We start from the raw sequence: 27027 nt of genomic DNA on the forward strand, positions 1-27027 counted from the left end.
TTCAGACAAGGGGTGGTGTCAACCCCAGTCTGTCTGGCCACTGATGCAATGCAAGGCTCATTGGGGTTAGGACAGAGGAACTCCCCTCCTGCCCTAGCTCCACCCATCACTCCCCCTGGGAAGAAGCAGGCAAACCTTCTGAACTTGCCTGCTGGCTCCTGATTGGTTAGTGTCCCCTTCTGCCCAGTTTACACCGTTGGAGGATTAAGCTTTTCTTGGTACATAGTCCTAAGTAGGTTTTCCCTAGGCAAGGTGTATCAGGGCACCAATACCTCAGGCCAGGGGCAAAGAACACCTGATAGATCCCCCCCCCCCTTATTTTGACAGAGGTGCCATTTTTACCTAGGTACTTTTCAAAACATAACTTCACTTTAAAAAGACAAGAACTTCATAATAAGAGAGAGCTTGCAGGGTACATCAATATCTAGGTCATGGTGGTATCGCTAAGATTTTGGAAGGAGGGCAATCTGCGCATCTTCCATCAGACAATCCAAATTTAAAGAGTCAGATTTTACACATATACAAATGTATGTAAACAGCTTCTTATCAACACAGTGAGCAATGCTGTCAACTGTAGCAGGTTAATGGCAGCAGAGTATAATCTGAAAACTATTTGCAGTGCCAACTGGCAAGCAACAATCCATGAGGGTTGCATCAAGATTTTATTCTTCTTCTATAGCACTGGAGTTTCAAAGACCATCACACTTGTGCCTCCAAGTGGAGTGGAGTAGTCATAACATTTCTGCCACAACACATAATGAAGAACAGAAAACCAGTACTAAATGCTTTTGTTTGATTGGATGGGGAAAAAATGGAAAGAAGAGCCACAAGTAAAAACTCAAAATGATATTGAGTGGTAGTACCCGCCTTCATTCTCCAGAGACCAGATATTGCCAGAGGCCCACTGCAACATGGCCTCAAGTCCTGATTGTCTCCTGGTCAGAAAAGTGTGTTGCCTGCTGCAGTAAAATGTTTCCACCATAAACAAAATGTCTCTCTCTCTCCAAACAGAAAAAGGAACAGTTAACTTATTTTAAGAAGGGCATTGTTTCTAGTAAGACTATTTCACTGCAGCAAACTATAGTAACACAGTCTGTTGAAAGTGACCATTAGTCAGCACTGAAGATTTAACTTCAAGTCCTCAAATGATTCAGATGTACAAATACAGAACGTTGTGAGGATACACTTTACTTTATGCAATAGCCAGAGCTGCAAAATTAGCAAACAAAACTTGGCATCATTTCAGCCTAAAGTGGGAACAGTTTAGCTATGATTGCTGTAAGAGTGCAAAATACAGCTCTCTCTCTGACTGTAGCCCTGTATTTCTGAATCAAACTGTTTGTATGCCAAATACAGCCATGTCTCTTACCTCAACAGTGTCGCTAATTAAAGACACAGTATCATCGTGAATTAGTTTATAATTTAGTTGGTCTTTGATGCTCAGTTCATTTTGAGAGTCCATTCCCTTGCCAATGCCTGCCGTTGTCTCTTCCTGAGGGTCCAAACTGGAGGCTCGGAGTGCAGCAGACAACACCTCCACTTGTGCTATATGCAAAGTGAAACACGTTAATGGAAGTGGAAAGAATGGTTACACAACAACAACATTGCTGATGGCAACTACCTTTGAAAAATAATTTTTAATTTATGGACTAGCCAAAGAGGGAAGCTGAAAGTTTCCTACTCAGATTATCAATGGTTAGTAAGTCCCGCAATAGAGGAAACCAGCGAGGATGGTAGGTGAGGGAGTCTCATGTTGGCTGCCATTGCCTCAGAAGGCCAAAACAGCACTGGAGCTAAGGGAGTATCTGTGTATGAGGCAGGAAACCCAAGAACGAGAGGCTGCGGAGGCAACAGTATCTTTAAAGAAGTATCTTTTACAAAAATGTGACAAACTACTTATGTTGAGGCTAGGTAAATAAACAGATGTGTGCACAATCTGTAACAGACAGAACACACACAACAGTTTATTGGCAATTATAGTTAAAAGAATACGGCAAGTAAAGGGTGGGAATAGGTTTGACTTTAAACTATTATCGACTGATTTAAAAAGTTGTACTTTTAAATTTTATGAGATCAGCGGAACATATTTTTGGGGACTAAATGAATGAGTTGCAAAAGTGCAGTTAGTTGCATCCCTCTAAATCTAAGGGGAGAGCAGGATTGCTAAATCTTCCAACTGAGAATATAACGGTAGGTCTGGGGTCCTGGAAAATACACATTCAGATGCTCCCACGCTGCAAACTGCTAGAAGGTTGACTGGTCCCATTATGCTGAACTAATTCTGAACAAAGCAACTCTTCTGGAAATGCAGACGCAGCATATGAGAGAGTAGGTTATCCAGTGACAATTGTAAGTCTCAGTCAGGACTTAGAAATTTTTGATCAAACTCTGAAAACAGATAAAAATGAAATTTCACTCCACCTGGCCCTTCTTGCCACTAGTCTCCCCACCACAAATTAATTAATTCTGTCTCTCTCTCTCATACCTCCCCAATCTTACTGGTGAATTCCGGGCTCTACTTCTACTCCAAATGAAGGGAATTACAACAACTTCTACTCCAAAGAAACTACTGGGCCCTCTATTTCTTTGCACAGACACTCTAGGACTGCAGGACACACAGGAGATGCTTGGCCTCCCAGCAACTCTTCTCCGTATAGTCCACTTGGCTCCTCATTCCCCTTCTCTTGACGTGAAGCCAGTACTATCTGGTGTTTCCCTGCTTCTCTCCTTTCCTTCCTCAAAGAGCAGCAGCACGTGCCTTTGTGCTCTCTGCCTATCACCTTCCCTTCCTGGAAAGCAACAAGCGACTCAGGGATTGCTCTACTTTGCCTTCCACATCCACTTCTCTGCTCCTGTCAAAGCAGCAGTGATTGGGCTGCTCTCTTCCTCTCCTCTTCCCTCCCTTCCAGAGAAGGAGCAAGTGGCTCTCCAGTCCAAATCAGCACACTTGCTTGAGCTAAAACTCTACTACCCTTTTTTCAAGGCCTCTCCAATACTGTGTACACATTCTGAAATTAAACAATTGCATCTGTTTTTATCATGCGCCTCACTCTACCTCCCATCTTGGAATTTTGTCTCATTTATCCTTGCACATAAATTTACTCACATAAGGCCACCAGAATTTATCAAAAGCCAGATTAATTTGTATGGCACACCTAACCTTTTTTTACAATTATGACGGACTGTTACATAAAGCAGAATTACAACTCAGAACAATATTAAACACTAAATACACAGCTAGACAACTGAGACACACACAATGGTGTGGGACAGGTAAGTAACATCACATGTGAAGGCCAAACATGAACTGTGGTCTTATATCTCTGGGATGGTCTCTAGATGGGGGTAAGAACAGCAGGAGCAAATGAGTAAGGATTTGGTCATTATGTAGCCTAGCCAGTTCTGTAACTGACAAGGATTTAATAAAATACTTGAAAGAAAACAGTTACAGTAGGATTGTAGTAATCCATACTGACAAGGAAGCCCACTACAAATTACTAAGTAAACAAAAAAGTACTAATACTGTACATGAAATGCATCAGGTTCATTAGAAAGTATAATTTAGTTTTAATTAATACCATATTTCATATTAAGTTATCTACAGTAAACTTTGTAAAATTAATGAGAACTTGATAATTAGAGACCTCACAGTAGTATTTAGTTGTTTCTTCTTTACTGAGAAGTGAGGGAAAGACCCCCTTTTTTTTAAATGCACAAACAATACATATATGGATAAACAAAATGAATGAGTTTCTACTATAAATTAAAAAGGGAAAGCGATGACTAGCTCTTATCAGACTATTTAGGCATGAAATGTTATTGCAGATTTTCAGGAGAGTTAATTCTTGTGAGGCAAAAAAACTGAAGAAATAATTCGACTGAACTTTATCCCAATGCACATTTAAAAGAACTTATCTTTCCTCTCCTCCCCCACAACCAGAACCAACATCAAAATATAGGCCTTTCGTTTTCCGTTAAAATTAAAGGAAGATTAAGGGTCTTTTTCTAAATAGATAATGTATATAGATGCACGACACTTCAAATTTGTGTGTTTACAGAAAAATACATAAATAACTCAGAAGAAAAAAATTCGTCTACATGGCAACACATCTTCCCTCTTTATTTTCTGCAGTTTCTCTTTTCTGCTTCTCTTGTTTTCACTCTTTTGCTTTCTGTTTCTTTCCTTAGTGTTCACTCATTATTAGCAGACAAAAAAAATGCTCCTGTGATTATTTTAAGTGCTATAATGGTGCAGGTACTGTATTAAAAAAAAAAAGAAAAAAAATCTATCCTGAAACACCTATTAGGAATTTCAAATTCTTTTGAGGCTGCTCTAATGATAACACACAAACAAGAGTTTTTTCCCCAACTTTAACTAACTGATATTTATTATAGGTGGATCTAGTAGAGACACACATACTTAAGGTTGACAGATATTTTCCATTATAAGCCCCTATGTTCTGTTGCTTGGGGTTTTGCCAAACTATTCATTGGGGGCTGAAATTTTCCATGCCAGGTATCTGCTTCAAACTGAAATTTTGGGTAAGTTTCAGCTGAAATGATTCAGCCATTTCTGAGAATGAGATTATGGGAAAATGTTCTTTTACCCATATTTTAAAAAAATTCTTATAACTATTGTGTTGAGAAACTCTAATTCCTCCATGCTTTGGAGCACGGACTTGTAATTTGGCAGGGTGACTGGTTTGTTGACAGGTATATGCCTTTTGCTGTCCCCATGAAAATTTGCCCAAATTTAGCCAAGTTATAAGCCTCTGAAAAATTGCAGTTCGCACATGCTCAAAAGAGGCTTGTTTGGCAGCTAAGTTCTCTGAAGATTCTGTTTGCACTGAGCATGCTCACGGCTGCAGGGGTTGAGCAGGACTTCCCTTACAATTGCTCCTCCCGGCTGCTCCGGCACCAGGCACAGGAATTGAGAGCAGGAGATTCTCTCTCCTGTACTACTGATGCTGGCACCCAAGTGTATGGAGAAGGAGGAAGCAATCATACTGGAACGCAAAGGGGCGAAGAAGGGGTGGGGGTGTTTGCAGGACCTAGAGGATGGGGAGGACCAGGGGAGGAGGGAGACAAGAGTCAATTGAGAGGGAGTTAGGAGGTACACAGATGCAGAAGGGGACAGTGACAAGCTGGGGGCACAGGAACAGAATGGTCTGTAAACTCTAGACAACATTCCCCTATAGAAACTGGAATTGAAATCAGGTGTCCTGCATCTCTACATTCCTCTGCTATTAGTGAATAGCTGTGAAACCTACTGGCAAAGTGAGTTTCTCATCCCCCTCTCTTGGCTGGTCCAATAGAGGGTAACAGTCTACTACTGCCAGCTACTCTGTGAGGTAGAGTGCTCGAGGTCCATGCTGTAGTCCAAAGGTCTGAACCCTGCTGATACTTAAGTTGTGCGTCAATATGGTTCCATGTGTTAGAATTTCTTTTCACTCCCCTCCCCCCCCCCCCCATTAGGAAATTTCCTATAAAACTACATTAAAAAACGTTAAAGCTGGGTTGCCTGTGAAACCTTAATTTGGCCCCCATGTGTGTATGTGTATGACCAATGGGTCATGTAAAGGTTCTAGATGGGTGACCCCAGGGGTATGGAGGTGGAAGGAGAGCTTAGCCTCCACTTACCCCACACTCACCTCGCAGCAGTGGCTCCCGTCCTGCAGTGCTGGACCTGGCTCCCCACTCCAGAAGTTGGGACCTGGCACCACTCAGGTTTAGCCCAGCCACTGCGAGGTGAGCTCTCTCTCCAACTGACCACCCCTCTGGGCCTCTCCTCCACACCAAGCCAGGATAGGGTTGCGGTGCTAGGGTGGAGGGGCTGCTGCAGGTGGTCAGTGTCCCTTCAGAAGGGCAAGGTGGAGGCGACAGCAGCAGAAGAGAAGGATGCTGGCCTATGATTTTGGGGCCCTCCCCATGTTTTGGAGCCTGGGTGGGTCACAAAAAAAAAAAAAAAAAAAAAGGCAAAATGCACTTAGTGGGTCACCTTAATAAGAAGTTTGGGAATCACTGTGTTATGATATAGTCTTTAATTTCCTGAGACATACTGGTTTTCCACATAACCCTTGCCCCTCTCCATGCACAGGAAGACAGTGCTCTGGAACGAATAAGGGTTGGGTAGTTAATAAGGCTGTTGTCTATAAAACCCCTGGCTCATTTGTTGCAGAAGTTGAAAGGTGCCTGATATAGTAGGGGACTGCAGGTCACAATTAAAGAAACTGAATTCCACCTTGGAGTACTGAATTCTATCCCTGTCTCTGGTACAGAGTTCCTGTGTGATGCTGGGCAAGTCACTTAAACCTCACTTTTCATAGGTGGCCACTAAAATAGCATCTTCCTAGTTTTCTGAGTGCCCAATGTGAGAAACCCCATTTGCAGATGTGCTGAGCATCGACTCAAATTGGCTGGCGCTGTGCTCTGAACATAGAGAATGCAAAATATTCTGGAAAATCAGGTGTCTCAAATTGGGCATCTGAAATTAGTGGACACTTTTGAAAATTTTGGCCTTAATCTCTCTCTGTCTCAATTCCGCATCTGTAAAATGGGGAAAGTAATATTACCCACTCTTACACGCGTGTTGTGAAGATAAATTCATTTGTTTTATTTGTAAAACACTCTTATGATAGTGAAAGCGACCATAAAATTAATAATTTTGTATTCAGTACAGGATTTAGATGGTGTGCATTCAATAAACTCTAAGGCCATACATTTAATGAGAGGAATAAAAAGAAATATTGAGTAACTACCCATCGCCTGATTGAGGCAGGGGACCTGTATGAAAAAAATAGTATGTGATCACATAACTAACGACTGTATCAGAATGCATATGAACAAGGGGGTCAAATTGTTACTGCACAGGCACCCTAGTTCAGGCATTTCCTAACTTCTGAGTATTTGGATTTTGCATCTTTAGATTTTCTTTCATGTAGTTTTCTTGGATCAGACAGACAGACACACACACAGAACTGCACCTGTGAGCTTCTTTACATTGAAACCATCCTAAAGTGCAGCAAGACAATTGCTCTGGAATGAGACCAGCCAACATCAAAGCATAGATTCAGAAACAATCTTGTAATACCTCTGAGTATACAAATGCATTAGCTATGTAGATCCTCATGAAACAGTTTAATATACATTTTGTAGCTGTGTAGAACAAGTCTCTAGAGTCAAACCTAAACAGCACTGGCTAATGTGCTTATTAAGAGAGAAGTTTAAATAATGTGCTTCTCACCAGTAACTGAACTAGTACATTTTTTCTAGACCCCATCCTTCTTATCCACCCCTTACAGAGCAATGGGCTAGAGAGTTTTCTCAAAGCAGAACATTTTCATCTGCTGATTTTACGGTAGATTAAACAGGAACAGGCCAAGTCTAATTAAAATTAGGCTATCAGTGTGTATCCCGTGTAATTAGTGATAGGAGAAACACCAAAGTTTCAGGAAAGCATCCAAGCATGGCTGCTTATTCTGACAGGCATTTCCCACCCCTCTTTTCTTCCCTCCTTTAAGAGTGTGTTCTTCTAGCCCGCAGGATTCTTGAGATCAAGAATACTCCAATCTCCCTGGCCACTTTCCAAGCCACAGTGCCAGATTTGCTGCTGCCCTTTTTGAATTTGGCATGCTTTAAGACTTCTGCAGTGCCGATATCCCAACAAATCTGTGATGCCACATAAAGGGCAGCAGATTATTAAAAAGAAGGTAGGGGACAGCACATTCATTACACTTCAATGTCACGAGATGTGTGCGCATTTAAGAGTTGGACAGGATTTGGGTCACTTCTAACCTTGCCCTGACCATAATCCTGGTGCACATCAGCAGGCAATGAAAGTTGCTATAGAAGAGGTTCTGGAAACATGGATACCGTAAGGCTATTTCCTTAAAAAATAAACTTGATTGTTCAGAAGGTGAAAACATTGTTACATTCAGGCCTTGATTTTTCAAAAGGGCCTCAATCTGGCTTCCTATTTTGCACATAGTAACTGCATACGCAACACTGAGCACAATGATTCGCAGCACTCAGGTGACAGCGTGATTATATTGACAAATCAAGTACTAAGAATTACAGGTGCAATTATTGTACCTGCAGTTATGCACTTGCAATAAACAATGGGAGCAGAACTGCATCTGTACAATCAGAGGCTGCTTTTCAAAAATAATGTTTTGGTTTGTCATCCTTTTTCACATTTAAATTAAAACAGCTAGAACCAATTTTGTTAAACTCCAAAAGCATTAATTCTTCTGAATTTTTTTAAAAAGCTTCATTCAAAAGGTTAAAAATTAAAACCTCCACAGCAAAACATTAATTATTACACAAAAACATTTCCACACACTAACTATATACAAATATCTTCACTATACCTTTAACATCTGGATCATCAACATGAGGCTCCAGATTTTCTATCATTTCTTCCAGCTCCTTCCTTGTGGCCATAGTAATGTTTGAAAACACTGGCACCGTCACGTCTTTTGTTCCTTCCCGAATTTCTGGGTTGGACATTATCTGATCAGTTTGCTGAAGCTCTAAATCAATATCTATTTCAGGAAGCGGAGTCCTCCAGAAATGGAAAGAGTTGTACAATTCCTGTTCTGAGAGGGAGGTTTCCTGGGACCTCAACCCAGATTCCTGCAGTGCTGCTATACTACAGAAGCTAGAACTTTGATCATTCTCATCAGCTATTTCCCCACAAGATTCTGAAGACAAAGTGCAACACAAGAATGTCTCAGTCTGGTAATCAGTTTCACTCTGAGAATTACTTGGCACAGGGTTATGGTCTTCCATGGTGTTTTCAAGTTTTATTGTAAGATCACTAAAATCAGCATCTGAAGGCGGCTTCTCTGTCCTGCTATGTACATCCTCTGTTGTGACATCTTCTGTATCCCTGATCTTTTCACTGTTGGGTGTCAAAGAAAATAGGCGTGAGTTTTAAAAAAACCCAACATACTGGTTATACATTTAGACACTTATGAAAGTTTATAGTCATGTTCTTATTTTAGTATTTATAGAATTAATTTTACTTACTGGATAGCTGACCTAAGTGAAGTACCCTAAATAACTGAACAACAACTTAGCTAAAGAGGGTTCCACTGGCCAATTTTTGGCAAAAGTTCTGGTGTCTTCACTACCAATGTGGGTACCAAATTAAAAGAAAAATTAAAATCTCCTAAGCAGCAATATCTATATGCAAATGAAAACTACAAAACCAAGAAAATTCATACCTATCTTCCTCTGCAGATCTATGATCCTCTGTGTTCTTACTTTCTTCTTCTTTAAAAAAATGACCACTGCTGGATGGGTTAGCAAAAGTTGATATGAAAGGCCCCAGGGACTGAAAGGCAGCTTGGCGGACCTAGAGTAATGGGTTCCAGAGAAAATAATTTAAATACAGCTGTTGTATAAATACACCACCAGCTGTTAGGAATGGGAAGAGTTGTAAGGGCACTGGGGAAAGTGACAGGAGAGACTTGCATCTGGGAACAGTGCCAACAAGCTGGATATGGGAAAGTGCCAGGCAAAAAGCCTTGAGCAGGGGAAGATTGGGGTGAGACATGAAATACAGGAGGCAGACAAAGTGGTCAATTCACAGATCATTATACACATCTTCACATTGACTGTGGTTGACAGCATGCTTCACCCTCCCACACTATTTCAATGTTTAAAGTGAGTAAGTCTGAACGCCAACCAAGTGGAGGATCCAAGTGACTGGAAAGGAGAAATGCTGGTTTAGTGGAAACACCATATTTTACACTGTCAGGAATTTAAGTTAATTCAATAAGAACCACAGGCTTGAATTCCATTTACTTCTGGTGAGCCTCTCTCACCTCCATTTCTATTACTTCTTTCATTGTACCTGATTATGGCTCACATGCCTTCTCAGAGCCAAAGAGCTGGTGCTCCGGGGCACTAAGGCTTCCTTTTGGCTCTGAGAAGGAGCCCCCTGTTGACAACCCTAACACAGATTTGAAGGATGGATTTTCAAGGGGGGAGAGGAGAGAATGTGAAGTACGGAGAAAAAAATCTCAATACATTCAATTTAATTACATCTGCAATTTTCTGATATTCCTCGTGATAAGCAGACTTTTGGCAACACTGAATAGCAGGGAAGCCTGCAGCTCCACATACTTTTTCTAAATGGCAGGGTCCAGTACATTTTACCAGAATAATGTAGAACAGCCTTCCTCCAGTCAGCAAAACCACCATTATACGTAATTACTTGACAAAATCATGCACATGAAGAAGATATTTATCTCTAAAAAATTAACATGGGGTATCAAAGAAAAAGCGAACAGAAAAATAGTTATTTGATAAATAAAACAAAACTCTTACCCATCGTGACGGGTCACTGATCAGATTAATAAAAAGCGTTGACAGTTTTGTCCGCCGGACCTCCTGGGATGTTGCACATGAAACTGCCATGAAGCATTCTGCACAAGCCTTCCGAACTCCCCAAACATTATCAGAACAGAGCTGGAAAAACCTTGGTAGCTATATAAAACACAGTAAATAAACGTTTATGCAAGCTTTAATAGGGGTTACTTGTTCCAATTTATGCTCCTTTACCTCACTACTTCCCTTGTTAAGATTCTTTGTCCTGCTGCTCACAACAGGATCTGTTTATATAGGTTTTGCAAAGCAAAAGGGCATGCCATTTCTACTATCCTCTTAATTAGATCCCCTCAAATTACATCTGAAGGATGGTTTCAGAGTAACAGCCGTGTTAGTCTGTATTCGCACAAAGAAAAGGAGTACTTGTAGCACCTTGGAGACTAACCAATTTATTTGAGCATGAGCTTTCGTGAGCTACAGCTCACTTCATCGGATGCATCCGATGAAGTGAGCTGTAGCTCACGAAAGCTCATGCTCAAATAAATTGGTTAGTCTCTAAGGTGCCACAAGTACTCCTTTTCTTATCTGAAGGATGGACATCAAAGTGTGTGGACATCAAAGTTCGCACCGGGATACAAAACACTCTTTTTGACGGCTAAGTTTTTCCTTTAATTCTCTCTTACCACTGTCTTTCTCCTATATACAAATAACTCTGTCCATAAACTAAAAAAGCATTTCAAAAGACAAACTCTTCACTATGTAATTCCTTTTGAAAAAGGTAATATTAAAGGGACACAATCACACTTGTGTCTGACAACTTTACCTACTACTGTCAGAAAACATTTAAGATTACTATAGCCATTGGAAAGAGAAGATTCCCAGTTAAAAGCAAATGATGAGCTTCTTCAGAAAATGGAGAATCTCTCCTTTATAATGATATAAAACTCCCATTGCTAGCTCTTATAGGTTGTGAACATCAGACTTTAAACCTATCACTGCCTATCAACAGAACACTGCCCATTCTGGTTCTTTGGTGAAAAATTCCACATTTGGTTCAAGGAAAGGAGAGGTTACTTACCTCATGCAGTAACTGGAGTTCTTGGAGATGCGTCCCCCTATGGGTGCTCCACTTCAGCAGCACCTGTGCCTTTGGTCAGAGGTTTTCAGTAATACTGCCCGTTCGGCCTGCAAATACACTCCAGATACCCTCATGCCCTATACTAAGGATATATGGAGCTGCATGAGCAAACCACTCTCAGTTCCTTCTCTACCACAAGGTCCCGCGAGACAAAACTCTGAAGTAGAGGGGAAGGAGGGTGGGTAGTGGAGCACAACTAGAGAGACACCTCTCAAAGCACTCTGGTTATTGCACAATGTGAGTAATGACTACTTCTTCGAGTAGTGTCCTTATCAGTAGTATCACTTCAGGCATCCAAGAGTATCCCTTGGAGGAGGAGAGAGCTTTGGAGCTGGATCCAACAATAAAGAAAGGACTATTGTGCCAATAGCAGCTTCTGATCTAGAGGCATATATCAGGATATTGTGTCTGGAAAAAGTGTTCACTGATACCCAGGTTGCCATTTGGCAAATTTCAGCAATTGATACATTTTTAATAGTACTATGGAGCTAGTTTGGGATCTCGTAGAATGGGCTTTTATTCTCAAAGGGGGCTGAACATTAGCAGCCTGGTAACAAACAGGAACACAACTGGAAACCCACTTTGAAAATCTTTGGGTGGAGATTGTGAATCCTTTAGTTCTGTCTGCAACTGAAAGAGTCTTGTAGACTTTCTAAATGGTCTGATCTGTCCAAATAGAAGGCTACTCCCTTCTAACATCCAAGGTATGCAAGGCAGCTTCTTCACTAGTCTAATGTGGCTTTGGGACAAAACACAGAAAGATCAAGGATTTAGTTAATGTGGAAATTGGGGGATATTTTAGAATGTGGGCGTAATGGTACCTTATCCTTGAAGAAAACAATAAGATGGGATGGAGAGGGATCAGCCATCATTGCGCCTCATTTTCTGACTCTGCAAGCAAAAGTGATGGCCACTAATATGCCACTCTCATAGATAAGTTCAGCAGAGAACACAGCTAGTGGCTGAAAAGGAAGTTTCAGAAGACAATTAAGGATCAAGTTCAAATCCCATACGGACACAGGCTCTCTGATTTGGGGAAAAAGTTTAAACAATCACCTCATGAATCTTGCTGTTGTGGGATGAGCAAAGACTGAGAACCCCTGGGGACTAAAAGGCTACAAAAGCTGACAAATGAACTCTGATAGAACTCATCAGAAAGACCTGACTTCTTTAAATCCAATCAGTAATCAAGAACAGTGGAAAGAGAAGAATGAAGAGATCAAGAGTTGCTGGATACACCAATGGTAAAATTTCTTCCATTGTTGAAAGTAATTATCTCTAGTAGAGATCTTTCTGCTGCTTAATAGGACCTGTCAAACAGGAAATCTCTCTCTCTGAGAATCAAGCGTGGAGTCAGAGGATGGCCAGGTTGGAATGGAGAGTCCAACCAGCGTTCTGAGACAGCAGATGGGAAGTGGTTGGAAGTTGCAATGCTGGACAGGAGGCGAAGTAAATCAGGTAAGTGTGCCAGACCTGCCTCAGCCAAGTTGGTGAAATTAGAATGACTCCATCTTTGTCTTGTTTAACACCCTCAGAATCAACGATGTCAGAAGAGATAGAGAAGACCTCTCCTGCAAGGAATGATAAAGGTGTTCCCAAGGATTGATAACCCAGTCCTCTCAAGCACAATTTTCTTGCACTTTCTGTTGGCAGGCGTTGCAAAGAGGTCCACTTTCAGAAACCTGGGAAAAAAACTGAGAATCCAAGAGTCCAGTTCCCACTTGTAATCTTGGAAGAAACATCTGCTCAGATCATCAGCCATGGTGTTTTGCAATGCCTGGAAGATAAGAGGCTGAAATGAGGGTGTGATTGGCTATAAACCAGTTCCACAGCTTTATTGCTTCAGCACAATCATCCCTCACTGACAATTTATACAGAATGTACAGATTATATTATCTGTCATGACTTTGATGGACTGGCCCCTGATTAAGGAAAGGAAGTGGATACAGGTGTTCCAGACTGCTTGTAATTCTAGGAGGTTGATCTGTAGGAGACACTCTTGAGGCAACTATTTGCCTTGGACAGTGTCCTGTTCCCTTCCCCCCGCCCCGCCCCCCCCAGGTGTTCGTCCCTTCGCACAAGTGATGCATCTAAAAGTTATGGTGATAGTAGAAGAGGGTGGGTGAAAGGAACTCCAGTACAAACTCTGAATGGGTTCTTCCACCTACTGAGCAAGCCTAGCGCCTGATGGACAGACACCAGCTTGATTGGGATACAGACTGTTCTGAGCCACCCCTGGAAGCAGTGAAGTTGTTGTGGCATGTTGTGTTACAAAATTACAAGCTGCCATATCACCAACAAGTTGAAGGCAATTTCTTGCCATTGACTGGGGGCTTATTTGTATCTTGACAACAAGGCTTGTCAGTGTAATAAATTTGTGTGCAAGAAGGTAAGCTCTGGACGCTAGGGCATCCAGAGAAGCTCCTATGAAGTTTACCTATTGAACTGGAGTCAAATGGATTTTTTGATGTTGAGTTGAAATCCTAAATTGTAGAATAGGCTCACGGCTGTCTGTACTGCAGAGAAGACTTCAATATATGGTTGGCCCTTGAACAGCCAATCGTCAAGGTAGGGGAAGACTATTATTCTCCACAGATGAAAGCGAGCAGCTACTACCGCCAGGACTTTGGAGAAAAATCTTGGAGCAGATGACAGTACAAAGGGGAGCACTTGATACTGGATGTGATCCTAGCCAACTCTGAAATGAAAAAACCTCTTGCGAGGGAGTGAATGGAGACATGAAAGCATGCATCCTGAAGGTAGAGGGCCACAAACCAATTCCCAGAATCTGATGATGGAATTACAGCGGAGAGAGTTACCATCCTGAATTTCTGTGTTTCATGAAGGCATTTAGAACTCTGAAATATAATTTTGGTCTCCGTTCTTTTTTGAACCAACCACTACATTACTTGGAATAAAATCCCTTCCATTTGTGCTGAACTAGACCTGGGTCTATGACCCCACTAGATAGAATTGAGATGATTTCCTATCTCGGCAAATGTTTGTGAGAAGAGTCCCTGAGTAGATGGGGTGAGGGGTAGGATGCGGATGAAATGGATGGAGTAACCAAATGTTATAACCTCCAAAACTTATTTATCAAATGCAATTTTCTCCCATGCACTTCAAAAATGGGAAAGAGTGTCTCCCAAGGGAAGAGGGTGAGTAGTGTAGTACAGCTGAAGATCCCTGAGGTGGAGGCATTCTGGACCCTCAACCAAACCCTCAAAATTGACATTTCAATGAGGAGGTGGCCTGTGCGGTGGCAGTGGTCGTGGTGGAAGGTCTCCTTCAAGTGGTTTGGCAGGTCTGTGAAAGCCAGAGAATTGGACTGGATGGGACCGCTCTGCCATTTCATACCTACTAAATTTTCTTTTACTTGCAGGTTTACATATATCAAGAGACCCGAGTGTGGCCCTGGAATCTTTCAAGGTGTGCAAGGATTCACCAGTGGATACACTGAAAAGTTTCAATCCACGAAAAGAAAGGTCTTCTCTGGTACTTTGGACCTCCCTAGGAAATCCCAACAGTTGCAGCCAAGATCCTTGATGGATGACGATAGCAGCAGAGATGCAACAAGCTGCCATGTGTGCTCCATCTAGGGAGGCTTACAATGATATCCTTGCTAAGAGCTAACCCTCTGCTCTAATAGTCTGGAACTGTTCCCGATGTTCAGGGAGAAAAAATGGTTACCTACTTCTTCGTAACAGTTGCTCTTCAAGATCTGAACCATGCTCATGTCCATTCCATTCTAGGTGTGCACGTGCCCACGTGTGCGGTCGGAGATTTTTGCCTTAGCAGTATCCATAGGGTTGGATGTGGTGCCCCCTTGAGTGCTGCGCTCATGCGTCGGTGTATCAGGCACCGCCAACCCTACGCCCTCTCAGTTCCTTCTTACTGGCAACTCCGACAGAAGGGCAGGAAGGCGGGTAATGGGAATGGACATGAGCAACACATCTCAAAGAACAACAGTTATGAAAAGGTAGGTAACTGTTTTTTCTTCTTTGAGTGCTTGCTCATGTCAATTCCATTCTAGATGACTCACAAACAGTGTCTATGGTGGTGGACTCGGAGTTCATGGTCATGCCGATTGCAGCACTGCTCTGCCAAAGACAGCATCGTCTCGAGCTTGCCGGGTAAGTGCATAATGAGATGTAAACGTGTGGACAGAAGACCAGGCAGCGGCCCTACAGATCTCCTGGATTGGCACCTGCACCAGGAAAGCCAATGACAACGCTTGCACCTTTGTCGAGTGTGCTGTCAGGATTCCTGATGGAGGCACTTCTGCCAGCTCATAGCAGTAGCGGATGCAGGCTGTGATCCAGGACGAAATCCTTTGAGCAGTGTAATAGAGCTGGACTCACCCAACAGCGCCTCCTGCTGGTTGTCCTTGGGAATTAGCTCGTCAGCCTCTGGAGCGCCCTCTGCCATCTTGATGATCCGCCTTACCGCCGGCCCCAGTCCCTCCCAGGACCTGGTGCTGCCCCTGGGCAGTAAACCCCAACAATCCCTGAGGGTCTCCCCCCCTTGGGAACCCCCACCCACTACCTCCACCTCGCCTCAGTCTTGGCTACTACCAGTTATCGCTTAGCCCTGCTCCACAGGGCAGACTGCAGTGTATCAGCTACTCATCACAGGCGAGGGGATTTGGACCTGCTGCCTCTGTCTACCCATAGGTTGCCCCTTGCAACCCCAGTACCTAAGAGGCCCTAATCTAGGCCTCGCAGCCTGGGGGTTTCCAGGTCGGAGCTCCCCTGCTCCCCTGGCCTTTCCCACTCAGCCCTGCTCCACTCTAGGTACTCCCTCCGGTCCCTGCAGCCAGGCCCTTCCCTCTCTGAACGCAGAGAGAGACTCTAAGCTTCAGCCTAGCAGCCCCTTTATAGGCCCAGCTGCAGCCTGACTGGGCCATGGCCCAGCTGTGGCCATTTCCCCAATCAGCCTAGCTTCTCTTGCCCTCAGCCCTGGCTCTCTGCCAGGGCTAGCTTTTAAGCCCCACCGGGCAGGAGCGGGTAACCACCCCACTACACACAGACATTGGGCGACCTTTCATTCTGTCTGCCATCACAACGAACAACTGCGTTGACTTACGGAACAACCTTGTTCTATCTACGTAGAAGGCCAGCGCCCTTCTGACATCCAGCAAGTGCAGCCTGCGTTCCTCCTCTGATGTATGAGGGTTTGGAAAGAAGACAGGTAAGTATATGTCCTCGCCAGTGTGAAACTAGGAAACAACCTTGGGCAGAAACACTGGGTGCAGCTGCAGCTGGACCTTATCCTTGTAGAAGACCTTGTAGGGCGGTTCTGAAGTAAGCCTCCTGATCTCGAACACCGTACAGGCTGATGTTACTGCAACCAGGAACAAAACCGTGCAAGAAAGAAGCAGGAGAGAGCAGGAAGCCAATGGCTCGTAGGGAGACCCCAGGAACCTCGACAACACGAGATGTCCCAGGGAGGGACAGGATCCCAGACATGCAGGTAGAGACGCTCCAGACCTTTCAAAAACTGGCCCGTCATGTCGTGAGCGAAGATCAACCTGCTTTGGAATGGAGGGTGGAGAGCCGAGATAGCGGCCAGTAGGACCTTGATCAATGACAAAGACAAACCTTGGAGTTTGAGGTGCAGCAAATAATCCAGGGTCTCCTGCAGCAAGGCCTTCTCAGCCCAGGCATGTCATTCCAAGGCCCAGCACGTGAACCTTTTCCACTTGGCCAAGTCAGTCGCTCTGATGGAGGGTTTTCTGCTACCCAACCCAGGCTGAGCATTCCCATTCGTCCACATTCAGCCATGCAGTAGCCATGCTGTCAAGTGCAATGCCGCCAGGTTTGGGTGCAGAAGACTGCCATGGCTCTGGGACAGCAGATCTGGCCAGAGGGGTAGCTGCAGTGGGGCAGCTACTGAAAGATCCAATAGCATGCCGAACAAGTACTGGCGAGGCTATTAGGATAAACTTTGCCCTATCCTGTTTGATCTTCACTAGGACTCTGTGAATCAACGGCACTGGTGGGAAGGTGTACATCAGAGCCCCCGACCATAGGAGGAGAAATGCATCTGACAGGGAACCGCTGTCCATCCCCCGGATTGAACAAAATACGTGGCATTTCCTGTTCTGCCTGGATGCGAACAGATCCACCTAGGGAATCCCCCACTTCTGGAAGGTTACACTGACCGCCTCTGGGTGGAGCGACCACTCATGGCGAGATGAGAAGGTCCTGCTGATGCGATCTGCTAATATGTTCCTGGTCCTGGGTAGGTGAGCGGCTACCAGATGAATGGCATGCCGCACACAAAAATCCCAAAGGCGGAGAGCTTCTTGGCAAAGGGCCAATGAACCGGCTCCACTGTGTCCGTTGATGTAATACACTGTAGCCGTATTGTCTGCCAGGACCTGTACCACCTTGCACTTCAAGTGGGGCAAAAAAGCCTGACAAGCCAAGCAAACCACATTGAACTCCCTAACATTGATATGGAGGACCAGACTATCCCACAACCAGCAGCCCTGGGTACTGAGCTCGCCCAGGTGGGTTCCCCAGCCCAGGTCTGAAGCATCAGAGACCAGGGTCAGTGACGGAGCCGTGGCCATGAAGGCAGCTTCCTCCAACACCAACCCAGGGTTCAACTACCTACCCAGGGTCCTTGCCGCAGCCGGAGATGGAGCCTGGCATGACTGACCACTTATGTGCATGCGGCCATGTAGCCCAACAACTGCAGGCAGGCGAGAGCCGTGGTGAGCGGGTGGTTCTTCATATGGGAGATCAGGTCTGACGTGGCCTGAAAACATGCTGCCGGAAAGAAGGCTCTGGCTTGCGTGGAGTCGAGCCATGCCCCTATTATTAACAGACCCACTTCGTGGCAGGTGGAAAGCATCAGATCGAGGCTCCTCTGCACTTGTTCCCGAGACCGGCCCTTGATGAGCCAGTTGTCAAAATACGGGAAGACCTGGACCCCTTGACATCTCAGGTAAGCAACCACTGGCACCATACATTTTGTGAACACCTGTGGGGCCAATGAGAGGCCAAAGGGCAGCGCCGTGAATTGAAAGTGACGTCTGCCCACTATGAAACGGAGGGAATGTCTGACCTTGGAATATGGAAATAAGCATCCTTTAAATTGAGGGTGGTGTACCAGTCTCCCAGTTCCAGGGAGGGGGTGATGGAGGCCAGAGAGATCACTCAAAACTTCAACTTCCTGAGAGACGTGTTGAGGCAATGCACGTCCAGAATGGGTCTGAGACCCCCTTTTGCATTCAGAATTAGGAAGTACTGGGAATAGAACCCCTTTCCTTTCATGTCTCAAGGGACCTCCTCCACCGCCCCCAGGCGCAGGAGATTCTCGATCTCTTAAACGAGGAGTTGCTGGTGGAAAGGGTCCCAGAAGAGGGATGGGGAAGAGAGGGGATGGGAGGGAACGGCAGGGTATAGCCCCTGAGATACTATGTCCAGCACCCAGCGGTCCTAGATGACCCGCGACCAGGCTGAATGATAGGGACGAAGTTGGTCGAGGAAGGAACAAGGTGGATCCAGGGAATTGACTTGGGCATCGCTCTTGCACGCACCTTCAAAATGAGCACTTCTGCCCTACAGGATGCTTTGCTGAACTGGGCTGCGCAGGAGAAGGAATGGCAGCAATGATTTAAACTTGTGTCTCTTTGCAGACCTCTGACAAGGCTGCCAAGGCCTTGGTGGCAGGGGCGGCTGGAACTGCTTCTTTGGGACGCTACGGCAGACAACTCTGGTACCAAGGTATGCTTGCTACAGGTGGTCTTTAAGGAGCTTGAGGTCTTCAATGAACTCCAGATACTGTGGAAGACTGGCGCCTCAGCATGGGACATGAAGTCTCCAAAATGGTCAATCTTGACAGTGACGGAGGCTTTTTTTTAAATGTATGCTCTCTGTGAGGAGAGCCAGAACTCCTCTTCTTAGGAGCTTTACTGGTATCCTCTGTGTTCTTATCTTGCAAAGACCTAGACAAGCAGGGCATGGAGGTTGAAGGGGCACTGTGCTCACTTGGAGGCTGATGTATGTGGGGTATCTGAACCCGGATCCGAGGCAGGTTTTTGGGAGAATTCCATCATGAGGAGCCAAAGTTTAATCTTGTGGTTTTTTCGAGATCTGCTTTTAAAAGCTGAGCAGATCTTGCAATTGTCTGGAAGGCATGCGTCTCCTAGATAGCATTTACACCAGGAATGTCCTTTGCTAACTGGGATAGATTCCTGGCAGGCACAGGAACACTTGAATCCTGGCATACCAGGTCAGTGATGACCCCCCCAGGCAAATCCCTCAAACGGAAAAGGGAGAAAAAGGCGGTATTAAACAGAAAAACCCCAAACTAACTAAAAAGGTATGATTACAAAAATAAATAAGGGAATGAACTAAACTAAACCTAGAACTAAGAACTCAAAGCTAAGCTACAGCAAAGCTGAAACAGGCACAACAAACATGCCAAATCAAGCCCTTGTGTGGTTGGGAAGGCACTGTGGGCAGTTCACTTGAACAGCTCTACATATCCTCAGTATGGGGTACGAGGTTGTCCGGAACGTGTACACGGGCCGAATGGGCACTGCTACTGAAAAATCTCTGATCAACCTGAAGTGGAGCACCCAGAGGGACACTACTCAAAGACAAAACAGTTTTATGGAGACTGGTTTTATAAAAATTGATGACTGAACTTTCTTAGGTCTTTGGAATTTTTGAAGTAATCCCAGCAGAAATGGATTAGTGGGCAAGGTGCAGATGAGGCAATCACAGCATAAAGTTCATCACATGAGTATCACCGTCTGTGGTATTGCAGCAAGACCAGCAGTGACTTCTATCAAGATAGCACTACAGTTTTCATCACAACCCTATTTTCAGTTGCTCAAGCAGTCTCCTTTTGTGTTGAAATTTTCCAGACTTTCTGACTAAAAAGTGGTTTTTAAAAAAATAAAATTTCAACAGAAGTCATTCAACTGTTTTTGAAGTACCAGAAGAGTGGAAAACAAACACTCCTTCCATCATGAAAAGAGATTCCTGACTTTTCTTTTTTAAAGCTCAGCAGCTGAAATAGTTGGGAACAAAAGCTGAATTGTACCATGAAAAATGTAAGCAGATAGCACAAATTACCAGGGGGCTAAATAGAGCTTCTTCACAATTCGTAAAAGTGCTCAAGATGGAGCCCCACTCTACATTCCTATCAGCCTCTTAGAGGAGACAAGGTAACCCGATGGTGTCTACCCTACTAGTTTCAGATTGTGAGATGCACACATGCTATTTAAATATGTTATGGACGGTTATAAAGAGAATGTGATCAACTGTTCTCCACGTCTACTGAAGGTAGGACAAGAAGTAATGGGCTTAATCTGTAGCAACGGATATTTAGGTTAGATATTAGGAAAAACTTTAACTATAAGCATGGTTAAGCTCTGGAATAAGCTTCCAAGGGGTGGTTGTGGAATCCCCATCAATGGAGGTTTTTAAGAACTGGTTGGACCAACACCTGTCAGGAATGGTTTCACTTTACTTGGTCCTGACTCGGTGCAGGGGGCTGGACTTGATGACTTCTCGAGGTCCCTTCCAACCCTACATTTCTGTGACTCTATTGCCAATTTTTTAAAAAGCTAGAAGAGCTCTCAGTCCTGCAGCGTAAGTTCCTTTCTTGTCCCACCACCTTCTCTCTCCATTTTTATTTATTTTTTTTTAAAAACTCTACTAAAAACTATATTAAATGTACATGCAAGCTGTGCTAGCACTCAAAATTCAGGAAAAGCCCAAGCTGAGGATATGCAGGCAACCTCAACTCTACACCCATATGCACAGGCCGAATAGCATTTGATCATTTCATGATCACATACTATTTTTCAAACAACTCCATATCTTACACATGTATCCGAGGTTGCAGGGGTGAAAAAAAAAAAAATTCTGTAGCACCATGTACTTCAGACGGAACTGATGAAAGTCATTTAAATACAAAATGTTCAGAAAATGAGTGATGAAAGAGGCAACGGTTCTGCATAAATAATGTTATGCAATTGTGTAAATGTATTGCAGTACACTCTTTAAAAGGACAGAGTTCAGGTGCACGTGCAAACTTAACTTAGTCATTTCCCCACTTTTGAGTTCTCTTAGGTAGTTTATTTGTAAGCCAGGTGTTGAGAGGGTGAGGAGAATATATGTACACCTACAGCCATACCTCAACAACCTGACTTCTGTACAAAAGACTTACAAGCATTTCTTCAGTGGCTTGCTGCCCAACCACACTGCAGATATCTCCAAAATTGGCTGCACATACCTGCAGACAAAAATTAGAGATAAGTAAATTACATTCATTACAAATAACTGATTTATGATCATTGCAATGTTTCATCATCTGCAAAGGTATTGTAATAGCCAGCACAACCACAATTTTAATATACTCCCCATGATAAAGTCAAAAAAAAAAAACGATTAGTAGTAGTTTCAGGTACTACACCTTACACCTGCCAATTTGTGTGGTTTTAAAAATCACAATTTATTATTTTTTAAAAATGTTTTATCTCCCCTTCTTCCATATGAAAGAACCCTACAAAGAATGTGGGACACTAACTAGATACAAAGGAGAAAGTGAAAACTTATTATACACAAAATGTTATCAAATACACACAGTAAAACTAAAAAAAAAAAAAAAAAAAAAATTAGAGAAAAATATCTTCTTCTGTAGTATCAGGTGCTCTTTGGTACAAAATGGAACCAAATTACATAGCTGCAAATGTCTAAATTCCATGGAAGCATTAATTTATTTTAATACCCTGATATTAAGCCAGTACTAGCCCACCGGGGGCCCTAAGCAGCAATATTTCCCGCACATGCGCGCGCGCACACACACACACACACACACACCCCCCCTAAAACAAGCAAGTTCTTATAATAAAAAAGTGACTAGGGGGCCCCTTTGAGCTGCTCAGGGCCCTAAGCAATTGCTTGGTCTGCTTATGCCCAGTGCCAGCTCTGCCTTGATATACCCTTCCTTCCCTCCCAGAGAGCTGTGGATCAGGCAAGCGAAACTGCATCAGTTTACACTTGATTTATGTTTTCAAGGTTATCTCCACACCCATAAGGGCTAGAAGCAGAGTTTCATTTTTAAATAAAAGCCAAGATTCTAGCATACAATTCTGCGGCAATTTCCACAGCTGCTCAATCACAGAATATGTGGGGTCCTGTATCTTTCATTTATAGTTATCTTCAGTATTTCAGGTAACAACAGAAGATAAAAATAATTTCAGACAAATGTAGTTTTTAGGTTGACTATGTGCCTTTAAATCTAAAGTAAACAGCAGAACCAAACCAGACAGGGAAAAATTCATACCTTACGAACATGAAACATTCTGCAATCACAGCACATCTCACAAAACCTAGGAAGAATGAGTCTCTCTGTGATGTCTTTCCCCACCATGGAGGCCATTTTGCACATTATCTAATGAGAAGGAAAACACTGATTAGGAATGCCTACACAACAGATAAACTAGTTTCACAAGCATTAAATAATACAACTTTAATAATACAAAAAGGTCAACTACAGTCAAGCTAAATCCTGATGCACATGATCCTGAATTTTTCTGATACTTGTAAATCTCATATTGAAAAGTGTGTGCATTATGTAGGCAGCTCAGTTGATTATTTTCTTTCCCTGTGTCAAACTGCAATAGGGTATGCGAGAAACTGTTCTTCCCAATATAAAGCAACAAAATCAGAAAGTTAACTTATGGAAACAAGTGACTACAAGGCATTCTGGAAAGTTGGTAGGAATGAACTCTTAATATTAATGCAGCTATCTCACAATACTGTGTATTGAACAGTACAGAAATAGCAAATGGATTAGTCTTAAAATAGTCAAATGAGGGACTTCATTTCTTACCTCCACTTGTTAAAGCACTTCAACACTTAAAAGCAATTTTCTGACATTTTAAACCAAACGTGCTTGATTTCTTGTTCTTTAATATAAAGTTTAGTATAATAAAATGATTCCCACAACCCCCAAAATATTCCATATTTACAGAGATTTCTAAAATTTTCTTTATTGCTCATTTGTGATGCCCTATGTGTAAGTTACTGAAAAAACTGGGTCATGGAGCAATTAGGCCAAAAAAAGTGACAATTTCTCCTTCTAGTTGTTTTTCATTCTAATTTTTACCAAGGTTTTGTTAAGAAAAAATGAAGGTAACTGAACATAACACTGTGATAAGCCGTGAGATCACTTTTGATGAAATAAACTATCCTTCAAAATCAACTTCCGATAATTTTCAAGTATACTTTGTTAATCTAAAGAAACTCATCTCAAGCATCATCAAAGCTTCCATACCTTCATAACAATGAAAATGGACAGTGTGAAGCAACTCAGTTGTAAATTTTATTCCACCTCACGTATGTTTACTTTTAGACTCTTTGAGGAAGGTACTGTCATTTATTGTATATTTGTATGGTGCCTAATACATTAGGATCCAACCTGGTTGCTGTCTTTAGGCACAAGCCACAATTTTAAATAAAATAAATAATAATATTTAATAAATATTAAGTGTTTTTGTTTCAAAGTGATTTACATAGTCCCAGGCAGACTATGAAGAGCTACAAAAGGATCTCTCAAAACTGGGTGACTGGGCCACAAAATGGCAGATGAAATTCAGTGTTGATAAATGCAAAGTAATGCACATTGGAAAACAATCCCAACTACACATATAAAGTAATGGGGTCTAAATTGGCTATTACCACTCAAGAAAGAGATCTTGGAGTCATTGTAGATAGTTCTCTGAAAACATCCACCCAATGTGCAGCGGCAGTCAAAAAAAGTGAACAGAATGTTGGGCATCACTAAGAAAGGGACAGATAAGAAGACAGAAAATATCATATTGCCCCTATATAAATCCATGGTATGCCCACATCTTGAATACTGCATGCAGATGTGGTTGCCACATCTCAAAAAAGATATGTTGGACTTGGAAAAGATTCAGAAAAGGACAAAAAAAAAAAAAGAGGTATGGAACAGCTGCCATATGAGGAGACATTAATAAGATGGGGACTTTTCAGTTTGGAAAAGAGACGACTGGGGGGGATATGACTGAAGTCTATAAAATCATGACTGGTGTGGAGAAAGTAAATAAGTGTTATTTACTCCTTCTCATAACATAAAAACTAGGGGGTCACCAAATTAAATTAATAGACAGCAGGTTTAAAACAAATAAAAGGAAGTATTTTTTCACACAACGCACAGTCTGTGGAACTCTTTATCAGAGGATTTTGTGAAGGCCAAGACTATAACAGTGTTCAAAAAAAGAACTAGATAAGTTCATGGAGGATAACTCCATTAATGGCTAATAGCCAGGATGGGCAGGGATGGTGTCCCTAGCCTCTGTTTGCCAGAAGCTGGGAATGGGCGACAGGGGATGGATCCCTTGATGATTATCTGTTCTGTTCATATCCTCTGGGGCACTTGGGCCACTGTCGGAAGATGGGATATTGGGCTAGGTGGACCTTTGGTCTGACCCAGTATGGCCGTTCTTATGCTCTTATAGTGTAAAAAGAAAATCTAGAATGAATAGAGTGGTTTACAATGCATTTGGCAGAAGGTGAGGATTTTCACCACATTTGTCATTATACTATTATAAATTAACTCATTAAATGGTTTAGTTAAATGATTAATTTTTATTCTTCAAAAACATGTATAATCTATGAGGACTGTTTAATAAATTTGTACCGGTTTAAACCACTGAGTTGCTGAACTTAGTCCATTCATTACTCTAAATTCCATCTGATAAAATTAATTCAAGCCTGTCTGAATGAGCATTATATTCAGAGATGCTGGTGGTGATAAAAGGGAGAACAAGCCCACAAAGTAAAGGTCAACACAATTCATGTACCAAGAATTCTCTACTAAAGAAAGGAACACAGTACATAAATAATCAACTGCCAACGGCCATAAAAGGGGGCTCCCAAAATAGAAAACACTTTATCAGGTAATACAATTAATCTCCTGAGTTTCTTGTCCAGTTGGGTCTCTCTTCTTTTATGGAATGTACAAGTAATTTATTTCAAACATGACCCTGATTAGGTGCAATACAGTGCAAAGAATGCTAAGAATTAATTTACTGACAGCCATTTCTCTCTGAGGCATCACAATGGTAAGTGCCTTAGAAATACCCAAGTACCTTTATTAAAGCTAATGTTAAAAATTATATAATACACAGGTTAAGGAAAAAGCATCTGTACATCTTGGTATAGTGCTTAGATTATCCAAAAGTACAAAATCTGGTTTAAAAGTAATAAAATACATATAGTACATAATCTGAAATAACCCAAATTTAGGTGAATAAATTTAACGATACAGTTTAGATATGAGAATCTAAATACTCAGGTACACTACTCATGAAAAGTTATACAGAGAGTTAGCTGTAGAAAGCAAATATATAGGAATGAGTGTATGTTACAACACCAAATGTTCACTCAAACCTTAGACCTTAAAGCTCAGTTTCACTGATTTACTCACAGCCACAGCCTCTGTCTTCACATCATCATTGCTGTCTGGCGCAGTCAGTTCTATAAGAACAGGGCATACTTTGGTCTCTACATCATATCTCTCAATAAGTTCTTGTTCCAACAGAACTAGTAATGCTGCCTGACTTGTTTTTCTCACCTATCGTAGGAAAAACAAAGTGGAAACAAGAGAGTTTACAGGAGACAGTTTTTAGATATACACTGGGAGATATACAGACACGCCCTCATAGCCCCTGTCAAGGTTGAGGGCACATGTTCTTAAATCCTTCTACAAACTATAACATTAAAAAGTAAAAAAAGTCATGTCCAGGAACACTTATATACTGTAATATTGTAATACTACACATACTGCAAGAGTGTTTCCTGAAAGTCAAAATGGCGATGCGAAATAGGCACAATCATGGGAAGGCTAGTATGGGATACTATCAGTAAATAATTAAAGAAGGAGAGCATAATTAATGCCAATCCAACATAGTTTTATGGAAAGTATTTGTCAAACAAATTCCATTTTTTGAAAGGATTACAAGTTTGGTTGATAAAAATAACTATATTGACATAATGTACTTAGACATCTGTAAGGCATTTGACTTAGTCCTTTATGGCCTTCTGATAAGAAAAATGTAGCACTATTCAAAAATCAAGAAGTACATATTAATAGTGTAAAATGGTTAACTGACAGATTTTAAAAAATAAATGTAAACAGGGAAACGGGAGCTTGGTGGGCCGCAGGAAATAACTCTGCGGGCCACGTGTTTTGAGACCCCTGGCGTAGTGAGACGTGAAGGTGTGGATAGAAGACCATGTTGCCGCCTTGCATATGTCTTGAACAGGGACATGTGCGAGGAAAGCTGCGGATGAAGCCTGAGCTCTTCTGGAGTGCACCATCAACAGTGGGGGCGGAACTCTGGCCAGGTCGTAGCACATTCTAATGCAGGATGTGATCCACAACGAAACGTGCTGGGATGAGATGGGAAGCCCTCTCATCCTTTCGGCAATTGCAATAAAGAGCTGTGGTGACTTATGAAATGGCTTGTGCGTTCAATGTAGAAGGCATGGGCACGC

General features: G+C 42.6%; 1 protein-coding gene across 2 annotated transcripts in view; it reads right to left on the bottom strand.

The window, feature by feature from the left end:
• PPP4R1 (protein phosphatase 4 regulatory subunit 1) overlaps window positions 1–27027 on the bottom strand; it is an 88759-nt gene that overhangs the window by 11181 nt on the left and 50551 nt on the right. For both annotated transcript variants that reach the window (XM_074944644.1, XM_074944643.1), the window contains exons 6-12: window positions 25958–26104; window positions 22787–22894; window positions 21668–21733; window positions 10336–10494; window positions 9228–9358; window positions 8370–8902; window positions 1370–1545 (exon numbers count right to left, since the gene is read on the bottom strand). In XM_074944644.1, coding sequence (XP_074800745.1) covers window positions 1370–1545; window positions 8370–8902; window positions 9228–9358; window positions 10336–10494; window positions 21668–21733; window positions 22787–22894; window positions 25958–26104 — 1320 coding nt within the window. The remainder of the gene's footprint in view (window positions 1–1369; window positions 1546–8369; window positions 8903–9227; window positions 9359–10335; window positions 10495–21667; window positions 21734–22786; window positions 22895–25957; window positions 26105–27027) is intronic.

Source organism: Natator depressus, chromosome 2 (genome assembly GCF_965152275.1).
Source record: "Natator depressus isolate rNatDep1 chromosome 2, rNatDep2.hap1, whole genome shotgun sequence".
In the NCBI taxonomy this organism is placed as follows: Eukaryota; Metazoa; Chordata; order Testudines; family Cheloniidae; genus Natator; species Natator depressus.